Source organism: Haliotis rufescens, unplaced genomic scaffold (genome assembly GCF_023055435.1).
Source record: "Haliotis rufescens isolate VD_foot unplaced genomic scaffold, xgHalRufe1.0.p SCAF_70, whole genome shotgun sequence".
Taxonomy (NCBI): domain Eukaryota; kingdom Metazoa; phylum Mollusca; class Gastropoda; order Lepetellida; family Haliotidae; genus Haliotis; species Haliotis rufescens.
The window spans coordinates 1767744-1789367 of record NW_025964362.1 but is presented as its reverse complement, the minus strand read 5'-3'; the positions used below and the strand labels follow the sequence as shown (position 1 = coordinate 1789367).

Genomic DNA, 21624 nt, shown 5'->3' with positions numbered 1-21624 from the left:
TTTGCGCCTGCTGTTTGTCAGTGACTGTGCTTTTTGTGACTATCACTGGTCAGAGACTGAGTCGTCGGTCACTGCACTGTTAGTGAGTGATAATAAATAATAATAATAAATTGTGATTGTGATTGTAGGCCAGTGTCTGTGTATGGAGGTCAGTGAGACAGTTTCATGCATGTTATGAATATTATTTCCCCACATCTGATACCTGTTTCCTTAAGTATAAATAAATAAATAACTCTGGAACAATTGAGCTGGGTACTGGGCAAGTTTATTTACAGACATACAAGAATCATAATTTAAAAACAATCTTTGCCTATTGCAGAGGCATAGCGACCATCCTCCAAAGTGACTGGGGAAATCGCATAATAATCCATTTTGTAATTCTAGAATCCTAGTCAAAGAAGTAAACCCTTATATCTCAGCCTCATGATAATAATATTTTGTATTCAATTAAGCGGTTGCTCCTTTGTCACAGCTGGGGGTCTGAATGAGTGGAAGGTCTTTATTTTGGGAAAAGAGGGGGCGCTGATATAAAATACAATAACTGCTTGATGAATGCAAATAATTCATTAATTAAAGAATCTAGTTCGCATTTGTAAACAAAACAGCAGTCAAATAATGGTGTGGGTTTTTAAACAAAAAACCATGTCATCAAATGACTAAGTTATATGTTTTATGTGTCAACATTATGAGTATGTTTCTGCAGGGGGGTGCACACACCTGCTTCCCCTGTCTGGACCCGCTTTATGAAAATTAAAAGATCATACAAGGGTTACAATACAAATACACACGTTTGGCAGGGCTGTAAGAACAAAATGGATTTTACACACTAAAACATGATACAAAATATTTCTAAAAGAAACAAGAGTACCAGAAAATGGTCATGTCTAGAGAGGGACCTGCAGAAAGTGGAATCCACCTAAACTGGACTCATTTGGAACTAATGGTTTACTCTGGAATACACTGCTGTTCCTGTTGGCAAGCTTCAAGCAGGGACTGCATTCATGGGTCAATATTCACCACTCAACAGCGAGGAGTACCCTTATATGACATGAGTACATTACTCCGTTCACAAATTCATTGTGAGATGTGTGTTCAAGTTCTATTTTCAGGACCATCAATATCAGCACATAAATTGATGTACAAAACCAAATTGTGCCCATCAGATGTGCTGAAGAGGTAAACCAAAATATGTTGCTAAAGGGCTTTCAATGACTGAACAGATTGGTCTTTCTTGTTACATAAAGCATTAAAGTTAATTTGTTTGCAGCTTAGCACAACACTCAGTAATATAACAGCTCATGGTATTTGACGGCAACCTGTAAATAACTTTAGCCAGCTAACCCTGAGGTTGATATTATGAGCAAAGATGCATGCCGTCAAGATGACATGCAAATTGACCAAGTCACTGAGTCTGACCACCCGATCCATTAACTCGCCTCATACCACCGGCATAGACAAGACCTATACTAACCCAGAAATCATGAAGTAAATAGTGACCTTAAACTATAAAATTCAGCCAGTTTAGACAAGATTCTATATTGCACGAATTCCAAGTGATGGACTAATAATTTCAGTGTTTTTATTGATGATGAGACTACAACCTTGCACCTCCTGAAGAAATAAAATGATGTTTGAATGGAAATATTTCCTTAATGATACAAAAGATGATGCATATGTATATCATGTTGCCATGGCAACATTTCCATCTCTTCTTTTTCACCCTGGTGAGTTCCATAAATATGTTCATCACACAAATATCTTATTTGGCAGATTATCTCACATATTTCATCAGCTTCATTTACAACCAACACCTGCCACTGATCCGTGATACATATCCCCACTGTAATCTGGCCTTTGTAATGAGCATGTGCATCTTATTCTCTTATTTGGAATGAGCTCAGACAGGGCACTTGTAGTTGAAACTTCGTGATGGATCTGTGGGAAATATTTTCTGACACTGTGTCATCAGCCTCTTCAAACCCTGAAAACAAAGAAATAGTTTATAAATTTGAAAAAAAAAAAATAACAAAAAAATAACTACAATATATTGACATAGCTCTATCAAGAACCTTGCAATTCTATACCACGTGACGAAACAATACATTTCATTGAAGACCCCAAATCATGTGACTGACACTGGCCTCGAATAATAACTCGTCACATGATCAGTATTGACCTGTCATGTGATGAGTGTTGACTCGTCTGCTAGAAAACAAGATGGCTGCTGGTAACATTTTACTAATCATAAATAGGTTACTGAAAATGAAACAGGAGACAGTTTAAAGGTTTCATAGACCTAAAAGAGAATTTCAGCACAACAAACCAAATGATTGCTCTTGACAAGATCAATATGTGAAAACAGTTACCCTACGACCTGACCTTTTCGTTGGTCTGACTAGACCTCGGCCTGGTAAGGCTACCTCAGGGGTCAGGTCCTTGTGTCCTTGTCTCACATATTGACCTCCCTAAGAGCAATTACTTGTATAAAGTTCTACATGTTTAAAGCGCCGGGAAGTTGACCATTCTGATCATGATTTACAAACAATAGCTGATAACCCTCCGGTTATCTCCCAAAACCCCTACATCCCATTTCCCCTACAACCCAGTTCCCCTACAATTAGTTAAAACAACACGCGGCATTTACCTGTCTGGTATTATGAACTCACCTAAAGGGGAGATTAAGGTCTGGAGTAGAGGTAGTAGAAATGAAAGGGGTAGAGCTTTAGGGGACTAGCGGAAGGGTTTTTAAAAAAAATAATGTAAGTGTAATGATAGATGCCTATATGATGAGAAGACAATTTTAAAAAATTACAAAAATAACAATAGGAAGAAACAATTATTACACTGAGAAACTGAGATGAACGATTTACAGTTGAGATGGCTAGGTTTAGTATATAGATACTTGAATCTGACTAACATGACATCAACATGTCTGGGCTTCGCTATGTTGAGTTTGTTATGTCACAGAGAGGAAAGCTCCAAGTCCTTTTTGATGGTTATCTTCACACTAAGAACGTCGAGAGACTGACTTGCGTACACTGGTAGTGTGTCAAGTCCACATGTAGAGGAAGACTCACGACAGTAGGAACCGTGATAAGGAATGCTACAGAGGACACGTGGGTTGACGCAACGGACACAACACCAGATGTACCGAGAGCTGTCGCCTTCAACGACTACATCGTCACTACCTGGGTCGACCACGGAGCACGATTCCCCCTACCACTGTGGAACCATCACGGTACAACAGGTCCCAGGACGAACAACAACCTGGAAGGCTTTCATAACCGACTCAACCAAGTCTCCCTCACCGACATCCCAACATCTACCGATTTGTGGAGGTAGTCAGGAAGGTGGAACAGGCAGAACGAGCTAAGATTTTACAGCTCGACTTTGGAGCAGCTCTAAGAGGCAGGAAGAGAGTGTACAGAGAGGTGGAGAACCGTCTTGAATGGACGAGTTGAATAGAGAGGTGAAATCCCCAATGCAGTTTCTAGATGCGGTTGGCCATTTCCTCAGGCTGGGATAAAGAGTGAATTGAACATTTGAGATGAAATTTATTATAATGTATTATGAATTTTGAAAAATGAACATTTTGTTATAATGTATTATGAATTTTGAAAAATGAACATTTTGTTATAATGTATTATGAATTTTGAAAAATGAACATTTTATTATAATGTATTATGAATTTTGAAAAATGAACATTTTATTATAATGTATTATGAAATTTGAATAATATCGTAATCGTAATTTAATATTTATCTCAATCTATTCGTGTTTCTTGGGTTGTTCCATTGTATGAAATAGGTAATAGACTAGGGATTAGCAGTGCCATGGACCGTGAACTTTGTTGTCTTAAGCTGTAGGGGAAATGGGATGTAGGGGTTTTGGGAGGTTACCAACCCTCCAGCTCCCTAAGCTCTGCTCACTGTATTCCGTGAGAGGTTTCAGCTCCAATGACCACAGTGTGGTAGTAGGCTCATTAGCCATGAGCTCATTAAGCCAGGAAGCCCTTATTTCCGGGGAATACCCCTGCCTTGTTTCTTGCTTTATACAACAGAGGCAAGTATATTGTAATCTAATGAGAACTGAATCGTGCATGAACTAGAAGTGTAACGCAACACTCGGACATTGTTTCATACATTGCTTCATACACCAAGGACCATTGACGTCCTGGCCCCATAGGGCCTTGTATTTACAGATTCTTGTTCAAAACACAGGATCAGTAGTCAAAATAGATAAAACTGCAAAACAATATTTAAACAAGTGATATAGTTTGTGGTATAAAACAAATAGAATACATGACAACTATTGAAGCAAATAATTCCAGAACCAGTAAAGCAACGACCACAATTATTTTTACATACATACTCCTTGCTATACCATTAATGTTATGGGCCTTGAATTTGGACCCAAGCTTGTTACACTGTTATTTGTTGTTAGTTAAATCTGTAAAAATTACTGTCCTCATAATTTTACATATATTTATGAAATTTAGGGTCAGTGGGTCCGTAAACCAAGTCATAAAAATGCAAATGCCAAAGATTTATTATTTCCGTTCCATCCAGATTCAATTTTCAATCTGTCACATTGTCCTCATCAGTTAAGTAGATGAATTTTGTATAAACAAGTATCTGTGGAACATTATTTTTCTTGAGGCTGGCTGTAACCGTTCCTGTCCACATGGTCAGAGTCACATGAGTTACCTCCCTTGAAACAGTGCAAAATAACATCTGTCCAGTAACAATGATCATAATGAGTTTTCCTTGGTCTTAGCTATTATAACCATGTCCTACTCAGTTATTGATCTGCTTGATTAGATATAAGCATCTGTTCCCAAAAATTGCATTAAAAGTATAAAGAAGTTGAAATACAAAAGATACCCATCGTCACAGTTGCAATATCCCACTTAAAGACAAATCAATAATTACAGTTGCTTAAGTTTGCTTAAAAGAAATATCCTACCTGTATATATTTCCTCTGTGTTTCATCATTCAGCACATGGGCCACGTATCTTGAAGAGATTTTCTCTCGACCAGTACGAGCGTGGATTCCGACCATGGTGACTCCGATAGGCCAAGGTGCATTTCCTATTGCCATCTCTAGGTACGAGTCATTGGCCTGCAGGGGAAGAAGAGAGTGAGTTAGATTCAACAGTACTTCATATATATCACACACCTGCTCCAATGTTATTTTATTATTTCATTGGGCTAGTTATTTCAGACAGGACAATTAAGAGAGTAAATGTGATGAAAATATTTGACTCTTTCTTGAAGAAAACAAGAAGAAAAAAAAGAGATCCACTGATTTCAACAGCTGATGGTAAATAAGCTGCACCTGGTTACCTCCCTTGAACGCACGCAAACGGCTTCCCTACTAATTCCAACACATTTCTTCTGCTTTTGATCTTTTTTTGCCAAAGTGTGCCATGGAAATTGGAGAAAATAGTCTAAAAAACATGTTGTGTTCATGGTGCTCAAGATCCTGAACTGTTTATGAGTCTTCATGCCCTGTACTTGTGGATCACTGGTCACTGCTCGGGGTAGCCTAGTGGTTAAAGCCTACACTTGTCACGCTGAGACCCGGGTTCGATTCCCAACATGGGTACATTGTGTGAAGCTCATTTCTGGTGTCCCCTGCAGTGATATTGCTGGAATATTGCTAAAAGCCACATCAAACCAAACTAACTCCTATGACAAGCAAAAGGTCCTGGGAACCTATTCAGGATCTCAACAGGGTTTAAGAGGAGGGAGAAAGATTTGATGCCACTATAGTTAGAAACAATAATAATAGAGGCATTCGAAAGTAACTCTAGTCCACAAGCCCAAGACTAATAAGGACAAGTAAACAAGTAAACATCTAATGATGGTTGTCCTCACTTACTTGTAGCACTTTGGGGCTATAATTCTGAAACAGTTCTCAATGCTTAAATTTGGCTAAGAAACGAGGACTACCGCCATTTTCAGTCTTAATCAAAGTCGTTCCCATGGACACTCGAATTATTATTTTTTGATATCCCAAACTATCAAAAGGCACCAGTTCACCACTAGACCTATCTATGTGCCAAGTTTGGTGAAGAAATATGATACGGTTTTCAAGATCTGCTCCGGAAATGAAATGGGACGGACAGACGGATGGAAGGACGGACAGACAGCACCCATTCCTATATCCCCCTTCCACTTCGTGGCGGGGGATAATAAAACTGACAGAAAATGTAAACATTGTAAACATTTTCCTCTCATTCAAGCAGGACAAGCTGTAAACTCTAAGGACTAGTGAACGTCTTCAAAAAAAAGTTTCAAGCAGCAACCTGAGGTTCTCTCACCACATACAAACATTACTCTTACCCCGAGATAATCTTTGTCCATCAGCCTCTGTACAATCAGCACCATGCTGTCCATGATATCCTCATCTACATTCTGGCAAAAACAAAAATACACATATCAACATTATGCTGAACAGCACATTACCATTGCATGAACATTAGATCCATCGACATGTTATAGTCATTGAGTGAGTATATGTTGTTTCATGCATTCAAATTCCTTGTATTAGAGTGCCAATGTCATGGCTAAAATAAGTTCCTGGGTACTGACAGACACACCTAGAAATTCTTTTGATGAGGTATATTATACGAAGCCAAAGTACATTATACAAAGCAACATATAATTATACAAAGCCAAAGTATATTATATGAAGCAAAAATATATTATACAAAGCCAACTTATATTTACGCGAAGCAAAAATATATATTACAATGCCAACATATAATTATGCGAAGCCAAAGTATTTTATACGAAGCCAACATATATTATACAAAGCCAACATATAATTATATGAAGCCAATGTATATTATACATAGCCAAAGTACATTACACAAAGCCAACATATGATCATACAAAGCCAATGTATATTATACAAAGCCAAGGTATATTATACAAAGCTAGTCATAAATGTTCTTGGCAAAAGTAATCTGAATAAATAGAAAAACACGCTCAGTGCACAGTATGCACAGTTTGACGATGGATCAAAAGTGTTCTTGTTGGCACATCTAAATTCCAAAGAGAACAAGAGTTTGCCACTAATGTGGCTATATCCCCCGCCCCTGTTGCAGAATGTATGACATAATTAAATCAAAACCTTAACCCTAACCTTTTTTAACCGAGGTGGAACTTCTCATGGAAATTGTAAAAAAAAGAAGAGTTTGGAACCTAAGTCCATCTTGTTGCCATGGAAACGTAAAAAATAAAAATTTCTAAAATTTCTTAATAGCAAAAGGCACCAGTTTAGCATGTACCTGACAGACATGCAAAGTTTCATGAAAAAATATTGAACGGTTTATGAGTTATGCGCCGGAAACGAACCCTACCCTCTCAGAACCTTAGTCCATCTTGTTGCCATGGAAACGTAAAAAATAAAAATTTCGAAAATTTCGAAATAACAAAAGGCTCCAATCCAGCATGTACTTGACAGACCTGCAAAGTTTCATGAAAAAATATTGAACAATTTCTGAATTATGCTCCGGAAACGAAATGTGATAGACGGACGGAAGTATGGACGGACGGAAGAAAAGACGGATGGACGGAGCCCGTTTCTATATCCCCCGCCAACGTTGTTGGTCGGGGGATAATAAACTATATTTCTTTCACAGCTATTTCAATGTGCCCTGTAAAACAATACAAATCAGCGGCTAGTTACATGTGAAGTTATCCACCCAATCAATGTTACACACTGGAACTTTGGTTACCACAAGACCACATCACACAAGATGTTCTAAGTTTATTGTCATAAGTCAGCTTTAAGTATTGGCATTATGATGGCCTTAGCGCTAAGATCATGATGACTTTGTGGGCCAAGACCCTGGATCAGCAATGTCGCACACTGGTACCTTGGTCATCACAAGTCCCTCAGATATTCTTAGTTAATTGTAATGAGACAGCTTTAAGTTTTAGCATTATGATGACCTTAGCGCTAAGATGCAGTGTTAGAAATTGGCACTAGTCCTATAGTCCTTGCCAAACTGCCCAATAGTTAAGGTATCATAAGGCCTTGTAGAAATTTCCCTTTTTTAAGTGTTTTGCAATATGTTATCAGTATAAGGCCTAGCAGACTAAAACTGTTAGTTTCTACCGCTAAGATGGCTATGTGGAATGGGATGCTGGATCAACAAAGTTGCACATTGGTACGAGGGGTGTTCTTTAAAGATTTCCCCTAAACCACTTAGGGTTATCATATTTGGTTGAAATTTCACATGTGTAATGATACATGTATCTATGGTTATGTCTGAATTTGCAGCACCGAACTGTTAATCTTACCACTTTTACAGGTGTTATGATCGAGTAGGGTGTGACAATGGAGCCAGTAGAATACCGAGCAGTGATTAGGTTTTTATATTTGAAAGGTCGCACACCAAAAGAAACTTTCGATGAAATGAAAGCAACTGATGGGGAAGATGCCCCATCATATGACGTTGTTAAACACTGGCATCGCCAGTTCAAGTGTGGTCGGACATCTGTGGAAACAGCTGCCATTCCTGGTCGCCCCCATTCAGCCACTGATGAGGACACTAACCATCAAGTGGAGACCGCCATTTTGGCAGACCGACGTAAAACTGTTCGCCAGTTAGCACAAGATCAGTGTAGGGTCTGTGGAAAAAATCATCCACGACAATTTGAACATGCATAAGGTGTCTGCACGATGGATTCCCAGGTTGCTAAAACCTTTCCAAAAGCAGGAACGAGTCAATTGCTCAAAGGATCTTTTGGACATGTGCCAAAAAAACCAGGCAAACTTTTTTGACAGACTTATCACACAGGATGAAACATGGGTCCATCACTATGATCCTGAGACTAAAGTTTAGTCGATGCAATGGAAGCATGTGGAGTCACCACCCCCAAAGAAGGCACGTGTCCAACCCTCTGCAGGCAAGGTCATGCTCACGATGTTTTGGGACCAGCACGGGGTAGTGATGAGTAGTACACAACTCTCATGTTGCCCAGACAGAAGCGCGGTCCTGTGGCTATGAAATCCTTCCACATCCTTCTTACTCTCCTGACCTTGCACCATCTGACTTCCACCTCTTTCCAACCATGAAGTCATTTTTGAAGGGAAAACGTTTCACAGATGATGATGAAACACTGTTTTCTGAAGTCAAGTGCTGGTTTGAGACGCAAAATGACGGCTTTTACAAGCGAGGTCTCCATAGTTGCATAAAACGATGGGAGAAGTGTGTAACTCTTGGTGGTTCCTATGTGGAGAAAGACATATACCTATGCCAAGTTTCATTCCACTGGGTCCATCGGAAGTGGGTCAGGGGAAATCTTCAATGAACACCCCTCGTACCTTGGTCATCAACAGCCCCCTTAGTTGTTCTTAGTTGACTGTCATAAGTCAGTGTTTAAGTACTCAAGATACGACTACCTTAGCACTTACCATTGGCGCTAATGAACATGGGAATGTTCCTCACAGACCAAGGGGCAGAGTGTCACCCTAGGAAATAGCTCTGCCCCCTTAAGACTGGGCTTAATGGAGTATTTTACAGCTCATTCATACACAAGAGCAGGGGAGGTCGAGTAGCCTAGCCTATTTATTGTCATGACAAATCTGGATTTCAAACCCCATGATTACAGGATTCTGGCTTGACTAAGGGAAGCAACTCTGTGGTTGGTTTGGTAGGCCACGCTCAGCAATATTCCAGCCAAATGAGGCAGTCTGTAAATAATCGAGTCTGGACCAGACAATCCAGTGATTGATATCATGAGCATCGATCCTCACAATGTGAGATCGATGACATGCATCAACCAAGTCAGCAAGCCTGATCACCCGATCCCGTTAGTCGCCTTTTACAACAAACATAGTTGCGTTTTACGGCAAGTATGGGTTGCTGAAAATCTATTCTAACCCGGATCTTCACGGGTCAGCAACTCTGTGGAGCTAAATGGAGTAGTGAATGGGCCATGGGTGCACTCTTTTCGGACAGTATGTGTGTGTGTTTGGCAAAAGATAACATGCATCATTTTTCAGACTTCAAAAGAGAGGTTTCAGACAACCGTGTATGTGTGTGTGATAAACCAAATATTACTTACTTTATTTTTCAGTTTCCTAAAGAGAGGTTTGAGATATCCGACAGTCTGGGTGTGCTGGGCACTGTCCAGCTTCCCTCTGTTTATCCGTTTATCGTCCTCCGGCCGGTTGTTCAACATGCTGCCCCACATCTTCATGATGTACTGGAACAGTTGTAACCATGGCAACACATGACTCACTTAGAACAGACACGATCTCCTGATGTGCATAAATCTTTCATCTGAAACTTCTTCGTCTTTAAGATATTTTTGTAAATGACATTAGAAATAGCAGTAAATATTTTATTTACACTCATTCAAAATATTCAAGAACTTTGTCAGTATGAAACGGGTAGTTACTTCAACATTGCACACTGCTACATAATTTACTGATCAATATGTCTATCAGTGGTAGAGATTACTTACTTACATATAGAGCAAAACAGAAATGTACCCCAAGTACCCCTCTGTATACAAAACGTAATCTAGCTGCAAAATGCATAGCATTTGAGTCACAGGACAAGCATTTTCGACTGTGTGCGAAACCAGTTACTGTATACAGGAAGGATTGATTTGACTGTTGAGGTTTTAAGATCTGAATTCTAATGCTCGAGTCAATAGTTTTGATAAGTTCGCTAATTCTGTCTTTATGTTACAAGTGAAACTGAAAACAGTTTTGCACGTCATTGAATGGTCTCATCCAGCTGCTCGAATGCAGTTTTTTATTTGTTTGTTGTTTAACGCCAAACTCAGCAATATTCCAGCTGTATGACAGTGGTCTGTAAATAATCAGACCAGACAATACAGTGAGTGACATCACGAGCATCGATCCACGCAATTGGGATCGATGACATGCATCAACCAAGTCAGCGAGCCTGACCACCTGATCTTGTTAGTTGCCTCTTACGACAAGCATAGTCGCCTTTTATGGCAAACATGGGTTGCTTAAGACCTATTCTATCCCGATTCTTCATGCAGCGGTCTGCTAAAGTACATTCCTAAATTTATTTTCAGCAAGTGAACAGCTTTGCATACAGAAATAGTGAAGGTACACTGGTCACGTTTCTGCGGAAACACACATATCAATGACCCCTTGGGGTCATGCTCCAACGTGTTGTGTCAACACTGTTGCTTCATACCTTGAAAAACCTCAACATAATCAGCTGGTCGTTGTCCTTATCGCCCTTTCCAAGCTCCTCGCGCATTTTCTGGAGAAACAGTTCAGGAAGAACATCAGTATTGTTCAGTAGCCTATGCCTCAAAGTTGTGACTAATGGAGTCGACAATGTGACTTAAATTTCATTTTGTCTACTCTAAAACATTCAGAGGTCGCCAAATGACTACCTTGAAAAATCAAGTTGTGGCAACTGAATTTAACTACTACACATCAGTAGACAAAAATTATCAACTTCATTGAGATTTGCTATGCCGTTTTCTCAATCGATAGTTTTCTGATTGCAATGGAACTCCTATAAGCGCACTTATTGTCTGTGTTAATGAACATTTCGAAAGATCAATGCAGTGGTGCACGGATTAGGTTACATAAAAATAATTTACTGTGTGCAGTGTCTCAAGTTTACGAACTTCTGACATAAGAAGACCGTCCCGCCTTACTTAAACAAATCATGCGGAATTACTTTTTCCATTTTCAACTAAAAATAGACAATTTCAGAAGTTTTTGGTTGACTTTTTTTTTACGGATCTATAACAGATATCTCATTGGACGAACCCTACCACAGGATCCTTTCACTGATCTACAACAGATATCTCATTGGATTAACCCTAGCACAGGATCCTTTCACTGATCTATAACAGATATCTCATTGGATTAACCCAACCACAGGATCCTTTCACTGATCTATAACAGATATCTCATTGCACTAACCCAACCACAGGATCCTCTCACTGATCTATAACAGATATCTCATTGGATTAACCCAACCACAGGATCCTCTCACTGATCTATAACAGATATCTCATTGAACTAACCCTACCACAGGATCCTCTCACTGATCTATAACAGATATCTCATTGGATTAACCCAACCACAGGATCCTCTCACTGATCTATAACAGATATCTCATTGAACTAACCCTACCACAGGATCCTTTCACTGATCTAAAACAGATATCTCATTGCACTAACCGAACCACAGGACCCATGTATGGATCTTTAACCATGATAACAGATATCTCACTGGTATGTCTTCATCAGTAGTTCCGTCGTCTTTGATAAACACATCATTAGAACACGGGGATCCATCTGATGACTTGATGATCTCATTTAGGTATGCTTGGTCCACTTGATCCATAGCTGCCTTAAAGTCATTGTCAAATCCTTGACCCTACAACACAAGACGATGGTTAGTAACATGATTAACTCCTTGAGAAATAAACACCAACATTCACAGATTCTGAGGGAATCCAATGCTACAATAAGCATGGGTGATCAAATGGTGATCATGATTACATGAATACCACAGTCTTAATTTAAATTATACCCTTTTCAAACCCTGATTAACTTGAGTACCGTCAAGTCTTGTTAATCCGACACTTGTTAATCCGACAATCGGCTTTATCCGACACGAATGATAGGAACCGATTAAATCAGTACTATTTAGGCCCGTTAATCCGACAGTCTCGCACTCCCGCTCCGACACACCCAATTTGCAACAAATTACCGAAATCACTCATTAATCAGTCTCGTTAATCCAACACAGTGAGCAGCGTACTCCATGGTCATCTGCCCGCGAGTACACAGCCTTTGTTTTGATGCGAGACAAGTTGGCTGCTAGCTGCATATTACAACGGCTGTAGAGATAAATTGCTTAACAATTAATGCTTTAAATAAAGAAAACAGGATTAATCACATGCTTAGATTATCTCAATCTCATTAAGATCAGATACAATTTCTCACTACTGCTAAAGGACATCCCATTACAGGTCATGTCAGAACAACCTTTCGCAAACTTTGACTGACCAATGAAATGACTTACAGGAAGTCAATATTAGCCACTAAGAAAGCAGCTTTCTTAAGCTGTGCTGTACCGACTTCTATTTTAGACTATGCTCTTTAAAGTATTTTGAATAAGTCATATAGTCTGTAACAGTTGTTTTGTGTTGAGTTTTAGAGATTGCATGATTAGAAACATATTCCGCTAACAATGCAACATAACAATATGAATATTTCCTTTTTTCATTTTTTTATTACGTGTTTGTATCATTATCTATCATGCAGTTGTCCGATTTTCGATCACGAACATTGATACTACTTAATTTTGTTTATCCGACAAACTCGTTAATCCGACATAATCATATGCAACCAACATTGTCGTATTAACAGACTTGACTGTATGTGTATCAAAATTACACATTATATTGTTCACAAAAAGAATTTTCAATTTTCAATTGCACCTTTCTGATGTCTGGTTCCTGTGTTTCCAACTTCTTGAGACGGATGTAAGCCTCGAGGTCTGACTCTCCAAACAGTCGAATAGGTTCACTTCTCTCCCGCAGCCGGCGGATCGTCTGGAAGAGACATGGTCATACAGGTGACATGGTGTCATCAGCTTGTCACACAATTACTACAGGGTCACACGGTGTCATCAGCTTGTCACACAATTACTACAGGGTCATGTGGTGTCATCAGCTTGTCACACAATTACTACAGGGTCATGTGGTGTCATCAGCTTGTCACACAATTACTACATGGTCATGTGGTGTCATCAGCTTGTCACACAATTACTACATGGTCATGTGGTGTCATCAGCTTGTCACACAATTACTACAGGGTCATGTGGTGTCATCAGCTTGTCACACAATTACTACATGGTCATGTGGTGTCATCAGCTTGTCACACAATTACTACAGGGTCACACGGTGTCATCAGCTTGTCACACAATTACTACAGGGTCATGTGGTGTCATCAGCTTGTCACACAATTACTACAGGGTCATGTGGTGTCATCAGCTTGTCACACAATTACTACATGGTCATGTGGTGTCATCAGCTTGTCACACAATTACTACAGGGTCACACGGTGTCATCAGCTTGTCACACAATTACTACAGGATCATGTGGTGTCATCAGCTTGACACACAATTACTACATGGTCATGTGGTGTCATCAGCTTGTCACACAATTACTACAGAGTCACACTGTGTCATCAGCTTGTCACACAATTACTACAGGGTCACACTGTGTCATCAGCTTGTCACACAATTACTACAGGGTCACATAGTATTTGGTACCCTTGGTATATCATGGAGACAACTCAGTTGCTACATCATCAGAAGCGGATCCAGGATACGTGAAAGGATGGGTTCACTTGTCATTATACGTAACATTATGAGTAGTCTAGGTTTGATTTGTTTTTTTGGGGTCCATATTATGTTTTTTTCAAACATCCTGCACCCTCCCACCCTGGATCTGCCCTGTTCATGCCCAAATCTCTTGATAATTACACTTATTTATAGAGGATAGTGTGTTTGGTCGTAAAGCAGAAGGGATGTTGTTTGCACTCTGGGTAGCCTCATGCCAAAAGATATCAGAAGACTTATTAACCTGTCTGATGCTCATCATTACGGGCATAAAAGACAGTATACTATGTTCAAGCGGTGTATCTATGTTAAAACTGCAGCATGGTATCTCATTGAGCTAGCACTATATAGCCGGCATAAGTCCAGACTTAAATAAACAGCCATATAAGCTTGATTAGAGAAAAAATCTTGAACGCGATGTCAAACTCCATTTCATCTCACCCTACCTCAACATGCTTGCCATAAAAGGTGACTATGCTTGTCGTAAGAGGCGACTAACGGGTTCGGTCATTCATTTTATGAGCGGAAGATGAATCATAAAGCTGATTTTCATATCATCTTGAATTTGACTTCTTTCAAAATTGTGTTGTATTGTAACAAGTCTAAATATGGCTTCGCTACCACGACAGGACAATAGGAGCCAGTTGTCATCTAAGGAAACAATCCACCTTTGATCCCACTACAGTGATGTACAGTGTGAGCAATAGATTCACATAGAAGATGTCATGAAAGGTTACTGAAGGGTAGAGATTTGATATTAGAAAGTACTCATATCCTTATTCTTTATCAACAAATTATCATCGAGATATGTATTGTATTTAGAAACCATTGAGCCACAAGGCTCTGTAGCTCATCTGAATTATGAAGAAAAAACATTTGTTTGTTTGTGTGTAACGCTGCTCTCAACAATGTTCCAGCTTTATGATGGCGGCCTGTAAATAATTGATTCTGGACCAGACAATCCAGTAATTGAGTATGTTGACACACTTTCAACAAAGTAACTGAGCCTGACCACCCGATCCATTTGGTGCCTCTTAAAACCACACCAGGTTGCTGGGGACCTATTCTAACTGAAGTCCCAGGGAGAAGAAATGGTAGCCATGTTCAAAGTCAGACAGGAATTCTGTTTGCCAATTTAGAGACACCATAGAGTGGATCATTCATTCACAAATTCAGATTCAGGTGAGCTAAAAACTGTATCATTTATATGCTCCATATGGTCGACAAGCTGAAAGATACAGATAAAAACTGTGGGTAGTAAAAGACATTCAGTTAAACACTGCAGCATGGAAACCATTCTCACTTCTTTCCTGGGTAGTTGATCATACTTCTTGTCTTCCTTCTTTTCCAGCTTCTGATCTGCTGATTCTTGACTCTTCTGTGCCTGAAAAACAACATTATCAATATTATTCTGATCAATCTGATAAACTTTATATTTAATACTTAACCTGCATCACATATTGCATTCCCTTCTGTGTGTTTGAAAACATGACTGGAAACGTCATCCCTTGAGAAAAGAACTTGTTCTTGAACGCAGTTGAAACTGCTTGCCCGAATACATCCTGCACTCACAGCAACAGTCAACATACATGTCAATCTTCTTGTTTTCACCGAAGAGTAAACATTGTCTGTGAACGTTATCCTTTGCTTGTTGTGCAGATTAAACCTTTGTTTCCTTTCAGTACAGATTGGTTTTGTTTATTCACTTGGGTATTCTGACATACATACATCTGTTCCATTTATCATGTTTATGTGCTTTGTTGTCTAATAAACTGTGTGTTTGTAGCACATGCTGTGTTTCCCACCATTTTTTAACTTGCTTCGTTCTAGATGCTGTCTTTACATACACTTTGTTGTGTATTGTGTACAGTTTAACATTTTTTCATGTTATTGTGATTCTTACTTTCTGCATTTTTTTATTGCTATCTATAGATAACATGCCTCGCTGTCATGGGTGCCTGAAACCTAAGTCGGCTAAGGACCCACACGGGTTCTGCCCTGGTTGTAAACCCCTGTGTATGCTGTTATCCAGCATACCCCTACCTATATCTACCTTTGTTGATTATGTGTTTCAGAAGACATTAGTAATGCCGTTCCAAGATGGCAGATTCTTCTCCATCGTGGACCTCCCCTCCTGCATCATTGAGCGCTGTTGCTATGGTTGCCAGAGTGCTGCAAGCTCCGCTGACCTCGGGACTCCTCCCTCCAGAGATGCTACAGACTATCACCTCCCAGCAATCTCATTAAAATCAGATCTTAGTTCTCGCTACCGCTTCACAAAGATCCGAGGACATCCATTACGGGTCACGTCAGACTGACCTTGCGCAAACCGATGGAATGACAATCAGAAGGCAGCTTTCTCGTGCTTTACGGCACTGATTTCAAATTGGCGACTACGCTTTGCAACATATTTTGAAAAATTCTCCCCATTACAAATTTGAAACCTAAACAAAAGAACATACTGGAATGGCTAATAGATGGTCTAGATTGTATGGATTCAGTCGTTAAACCTGTAACTATCGTTCGGAATACCCCGTGTTGAAGTTTTCGAGGTTGTATGATTAGAAATCACATTCCGACTGTCACTTTCATGATCTGGTAAGCGACGCTCTGATTGGTCGAATGAAAGATCGTTCTGACGTGACCCCTAATGGGATGTCTTCAGATTTTTGTTTAGTGGTAGCGAGAACTAAGGTATGATTTCAATGAGATTGATCTCCCAGGTGCTGGCTCAGGTGATGTCTGCCCATGTCTCTTCCCACCAGGCTCCTTCTGACAGAAAAGCCGTTCTGCAGTTCATCAGAAGCATCTTGCGCCTGCCTCACTGGAAAGTCAACAAGCGCCTGAAACTCTGAATAGGCGCTCTGTTACTGAGACGCCCGAATGGAACTCCCCACCTTTTTCTCCAGATATACCACATTTGACACCCGGTCATCACGACGCATCATCTTGATGCATGTCAGATGCTTGAATCACGACTGGCGCTTGTAGCGCAACAGGCGCTCGGAGCAGCATAGGCGTTTGGAGTTGGACAAGCCTTACCCAACTGAGTGGCGCTCTGTGTCTGAGAGGCGCCCAGTGCATCTCCATCCTCCTTTGCCTGACAGGTCGTATGAGGCTGTATGTGATGCTCGACCTATGACTTCATCCATCAGGTCTTCCGACCCTCATTGTTCTCCTTCCTCGGACCAGTACTTCTACGAGGATCTAAAATCTGGATGACTCTCACATCAGAGTGGCTGGCTGAGAGTCTTGCTGTTGCATCCCCTGGGCCTGAGGTCGACCCCCAGAAGGCGCTATCTGTAGAGCATGGATTATCCCTACCAATGGACCGGTATATACGTGATATGTCTCAAGTGCTAGATAGCGACATCACTTCCTGGGGTCACACACGTTTTAGAAACCACAGCACTTCAAGGAAGGTTCCCCTCCTGTCCATGGCATGGATAATGCCACCCATGCATCACCCCCCAATGAAGACATTCATGGCTTGACAGGATCGCCAAAACCGGCTTCTTAAGGTGCAGGATTTGCAGATTATGGTGATTGATACAGAGATACATAGAGCTGTCTTTCTGTTTCGGCGTTGGCTTCATCCAATGTCCTGCTACCTTACTGCAGAGGCAGAGGATGTCTGCATAACCTGGGGTGCCAAATTTACCATGTGCCGGTTGAGGCAGCTGTGGAGGACGCATACCTTATCTAAAGGACAAGTCACAACCCATCTCCAAAGCGGTCACAACTTTGTCACAATCTCAGACTACTCTACAAACATTAAAGGGGATGGTCAACACATGGCTAAATATCCCGGGGATTTCCTGATCAGCATAAATCTTCAAGATACCTTCTTCATATGCCCATCCACCCTTGCAACAAGAGATATCTTCATTTTTATCACTGGGGACATTATCTCCAATGGGCAGTACTCCCATTTGGATATTCCATGGCTGTTTTCGTGGTTATTTATGAAGATCACAAAATTGATTGTCAGTTTCATTTCACATTCGGGGCACCAACTCTGATGCCTACATTGACGATTGACCTGCTGTACCACCCAGACAATCGCATCCTCCTGTGTCATCAGAACTTCATTCAGATGTTACTACTGCATCTGGGGTGGCTAATGAACCAAATGAAGTCAGATCTCATTCTGGCTCGTCCAAATACGTTCATAAGGGGCCTCTTTTTCACATACTTTGGTCACTGCAAGGTACCCCCAGACTTCTGGCTCAAGATGCAGTCGCTAATTCCACCTACGTGACTGGCAAGTTCATCTGGGGCTCCTGACATCGACCCAAAAGCTAATTGTCAGAGAGAGACTCCAGTTACGGCAGCTGTAGCTGAGGCTAAACTACAGCTATCTGTTTGACCTCTTGGCATATCGTGACCAGTGTCTCCAGTGGTGGCTGATCCCATCAAACGTCTTGAGCTGACTCTTTGCAAGGTTTCGTAGCAACTCATCATTTATTTGTCGATGCATCCCTTCAAGGGTGGGGCGCGAATCTTCATGCCTACTGCCTACAGTCAAACCAAAAACGTGGCACATCAACAACCTGGAAACAGAGGCTGTTTACTGGTAATTCAACACTGGAGGCATTTCCTGCGTCACGACGAAGTGCTGATTGCCACTGACAGCTCGACAGTTGTGCGGTACATCCGGAAGCAGGGTTCTGCTCATTTGGGCACACTGCTGGCCCAGATCTTTCACCTGTTCCACTTCATCGACTCATCACCATGGAGGTCAGGGTCAGGCACATGCCAGGGTGCAGGAACGTTCCAGCAAATGCCTCATCAAGGCCAGACAAGCCTTCCCCAATGGAGTGGATGCTACACTGGGACCCCTTCCACTTTCTCTGTCACCTGTTTGCAAGGAACCTCAACCTTCCAGCTTCCGAGGGGACACATTCATGATACGTCTAACCAACGTATTCCACCTGGGAAGTATGGTCATTTTAACCTCTATTTAGCGCTCAGCTGTACTGATGTTATTTGATCATAATACGACTCATGTGATTTACTTAAGGTAAGATCCTTGAAGAGTACACCCAGCACTTGTGGGTCCTGCACCAGTCTCCACCTGCGGGTTGCTGTAGCTGTTGGTGTGCAAGGAATCTCACCTGATACTTTTACTGTTACTACACCTACCCACACTCAAGGTTTAGAGGACATTCACTGAAGGTATGCTCTCCCTGTCTCGTCAGATAAAATGCAATGTGTAATGAAGGATTAAGTAAAAGTTATCAATGTCTTATATATTTAATACTTTTCCTGCAATTCATCGCGAACGGGACCACCAAGTCTGGCGCATCCTCCCCACTCGTATCTTCAGTAGACATTGCTGTTTTCTCAACAAGAAGCGTGACATGGATGTTGACTGGTGTGGTGAGGGCAGGATGTATTTGGGTGAACAGTTTCAACTGTGTTCAGGAACAAGTTCTTTTCTAAAGGGATCACGTTTTCAAACAAACAGAAGGGAATGCAATTTGTTAGCAGGATAAAGTAAAAATAATGTATTTGGATAAACATGTGAACCAGTACTCACTCTTACTTTTTTTGTTTCATTCTCACAGTTTATACTATTATAACTTTTGTCTTGCAGGGTCACCTATCATACAGTGATGCACACAATTACAATCAGCTTTTCGTACAAGGACAATCAAAAACATGAAAATATTAACATTATAGCCTCTATGGCACCTGCATTATTGGAGATGGAAACATACGCTCCCGACCCCCAGCATCCCCGGTGTGTTCTGCAGCTTGCCCTCCCTACCTTTTCTTCATCTTCAACCTGAGCCTTGTTTCTCTTCCAGTACTCAGCTGTCTGCTGGGCAGCTAGGTCCCCTCGCTTGAAATACTTCTTGTTGGGGGCCTGAAACATAGGAGTACCTATTATCACTAGGATCACTGGTGATGTCATTGATTGGAAAATTCAGTACTGACAATATCAAACATGTGAAAAGAAACATATTACAATTTATGATGTTTATTGATCATGTTCATCATTGTTGATTTATCAAATAATCGATGAAGGATAACATAAAGTCTCAATTATTAAAAGGACAGTATGTTGACCGCTCTGTGTCTGTTAAAATCATGCATGAAATAATTTCCGAGTGTGATGTCAGTAGTATAGACAATACACCTATTTCAACAGCACTGGCTGATTGTAAGATATCCGAGGAGGAGTTTCGATTAGTGTTGTCAGAACTAACCAAATACAACTCAATGAAGCAGGAGATTCGATCCAATTCTCATAAGACCAGTGGTATTAGCGAAGACGAGAAAAAAAAAGTTCATAGAACAGGGGAGACAACGAGCGCGTCAATTATTCCGTGCAAAAACCAAAGAACTGGTTTGAGATTAAAAATAGATTGTTTTCTGTCGTTGGATCACATTTAAACGAATGCTTACATTAGTAAAAATGTTGAATATCACTTTGTTCAAAATAATGGTATGTGTATGAGAAATAATAGAGAATATTATCATTACAATTTAGTTTAGACTCATGACGATCCTTGAATCACATCATCATTTTCGCATAAAAAATTCCCTCTGTAGTAGCAGTTTAGGTGTATAAATCTGGCTCCAGAGGGGTTGCAGCAGAACCATCATTGTCTATACTACTGATGTCACATGCTGGATTCAATTCTCAACCAAAACAATAGAGAAGCACAGATAAGCCAAGCCTCAGAGTTTGGACTTTTATCGACTTGTGTAGATATATTTGATATCAAAAGACACTGGGGTGAGATTCTCAAAAAGAACAGATCTTAAATTAGTTAAAAACCAGTGGTTGAAAGAAAGGGCAACGTTGCAGGTTGCTTATTCTATTAACTACATTTATAGACAGGGTTTAGAGGGTGCCAACACTGTCTACGGCTAGTAAATGTGGCTCAATCAGCTCTTATCTCCTGCACTGATTGCTGTGAGGTTATAGTCACGATACACTTTGACTTGTTTTCCGTATTTGTTACAATATTCTGTGGCATAATTCGTATCAAAATAGTCCTATAAATTGTGACATAAAAAAAAGAATAATGAGGTGGGGAAATTATCTTCTTATCCCAGTTTTAAAGACGGTTTCATTTTCACTTACAAATACATTACTGTTCTCGATTTGTCGCTTTTTTCTCTCAATTTCAGCTTTCAAGAATTCCATTGCTATTACCGTAAACAAATCTATCCATATGACATTTATGAAACCAACCCTGATTGGTTCAACGGGTCAAATATCAACCAATC

General features: G+C 40.4%; 1 protein-coding gene across 1 annotated transcript; it reads right to left on the bottom strand.

Annotated features, from left to right (window-relative positions):
• Positions 1-248: 248 nt before the first annotated feature.
• On the bottom strand, positions 249-21598 carry LOC124135348 (pre-mRNA-splicing factor 18-like). Its single transcript, XM_048388409.1, has 10 exons — positions 21479-21598; positions 20153-20251; positions 15683-15763; positions 13475-13588; positions 12259-12405; positions 11201-11269; positions 10086-10226; positions 6348-6419; positions 4966-5121; positions 249-1981 (listed from the first exon to the last, which is right to left on the bottom strand). Exons 1-10 carry the CDS (start codon positions 21539-21541, stop codon positions 1898-1900), a joined length of 1026 nt encoding a protein of 341 aa, XP_048244366.1. The 5' UTR covers positions 21542-21598; the 3' UTR covers positions 249-1897.
• Between the last annotated feature and the right edge of the window lie 26 nt (positions 21599-21624).

What these genes read in the sequence shown, in the direction of transcription:
- LOC124135348 (XM_048388409.1), bottom strand. Translation starts at nt 21,541, where the DNA reads ATGGAATTCTTGAAAGCTGAAATTGAGAGAAAAAAGCGACAAATCGAG. An exon ending in ATCAACTACCCAGGAAAGAA is followed by an intron (nt 13,589 to 15,682) that starts GTGAGAATGGTT and finishes TGTCTCTTCCAG; the next exon opens with ACGATCCGCCGGCTGCGGGA. An exon ending in TTATGTTGAGGTTTTTCAAG is followed by an intron (nt 10,227 to 11,200) that starts GTATGAAGCAAC and finishes CAACTGTTCCAG; the next exon opens with TACATCATGAAGATGTGGGG.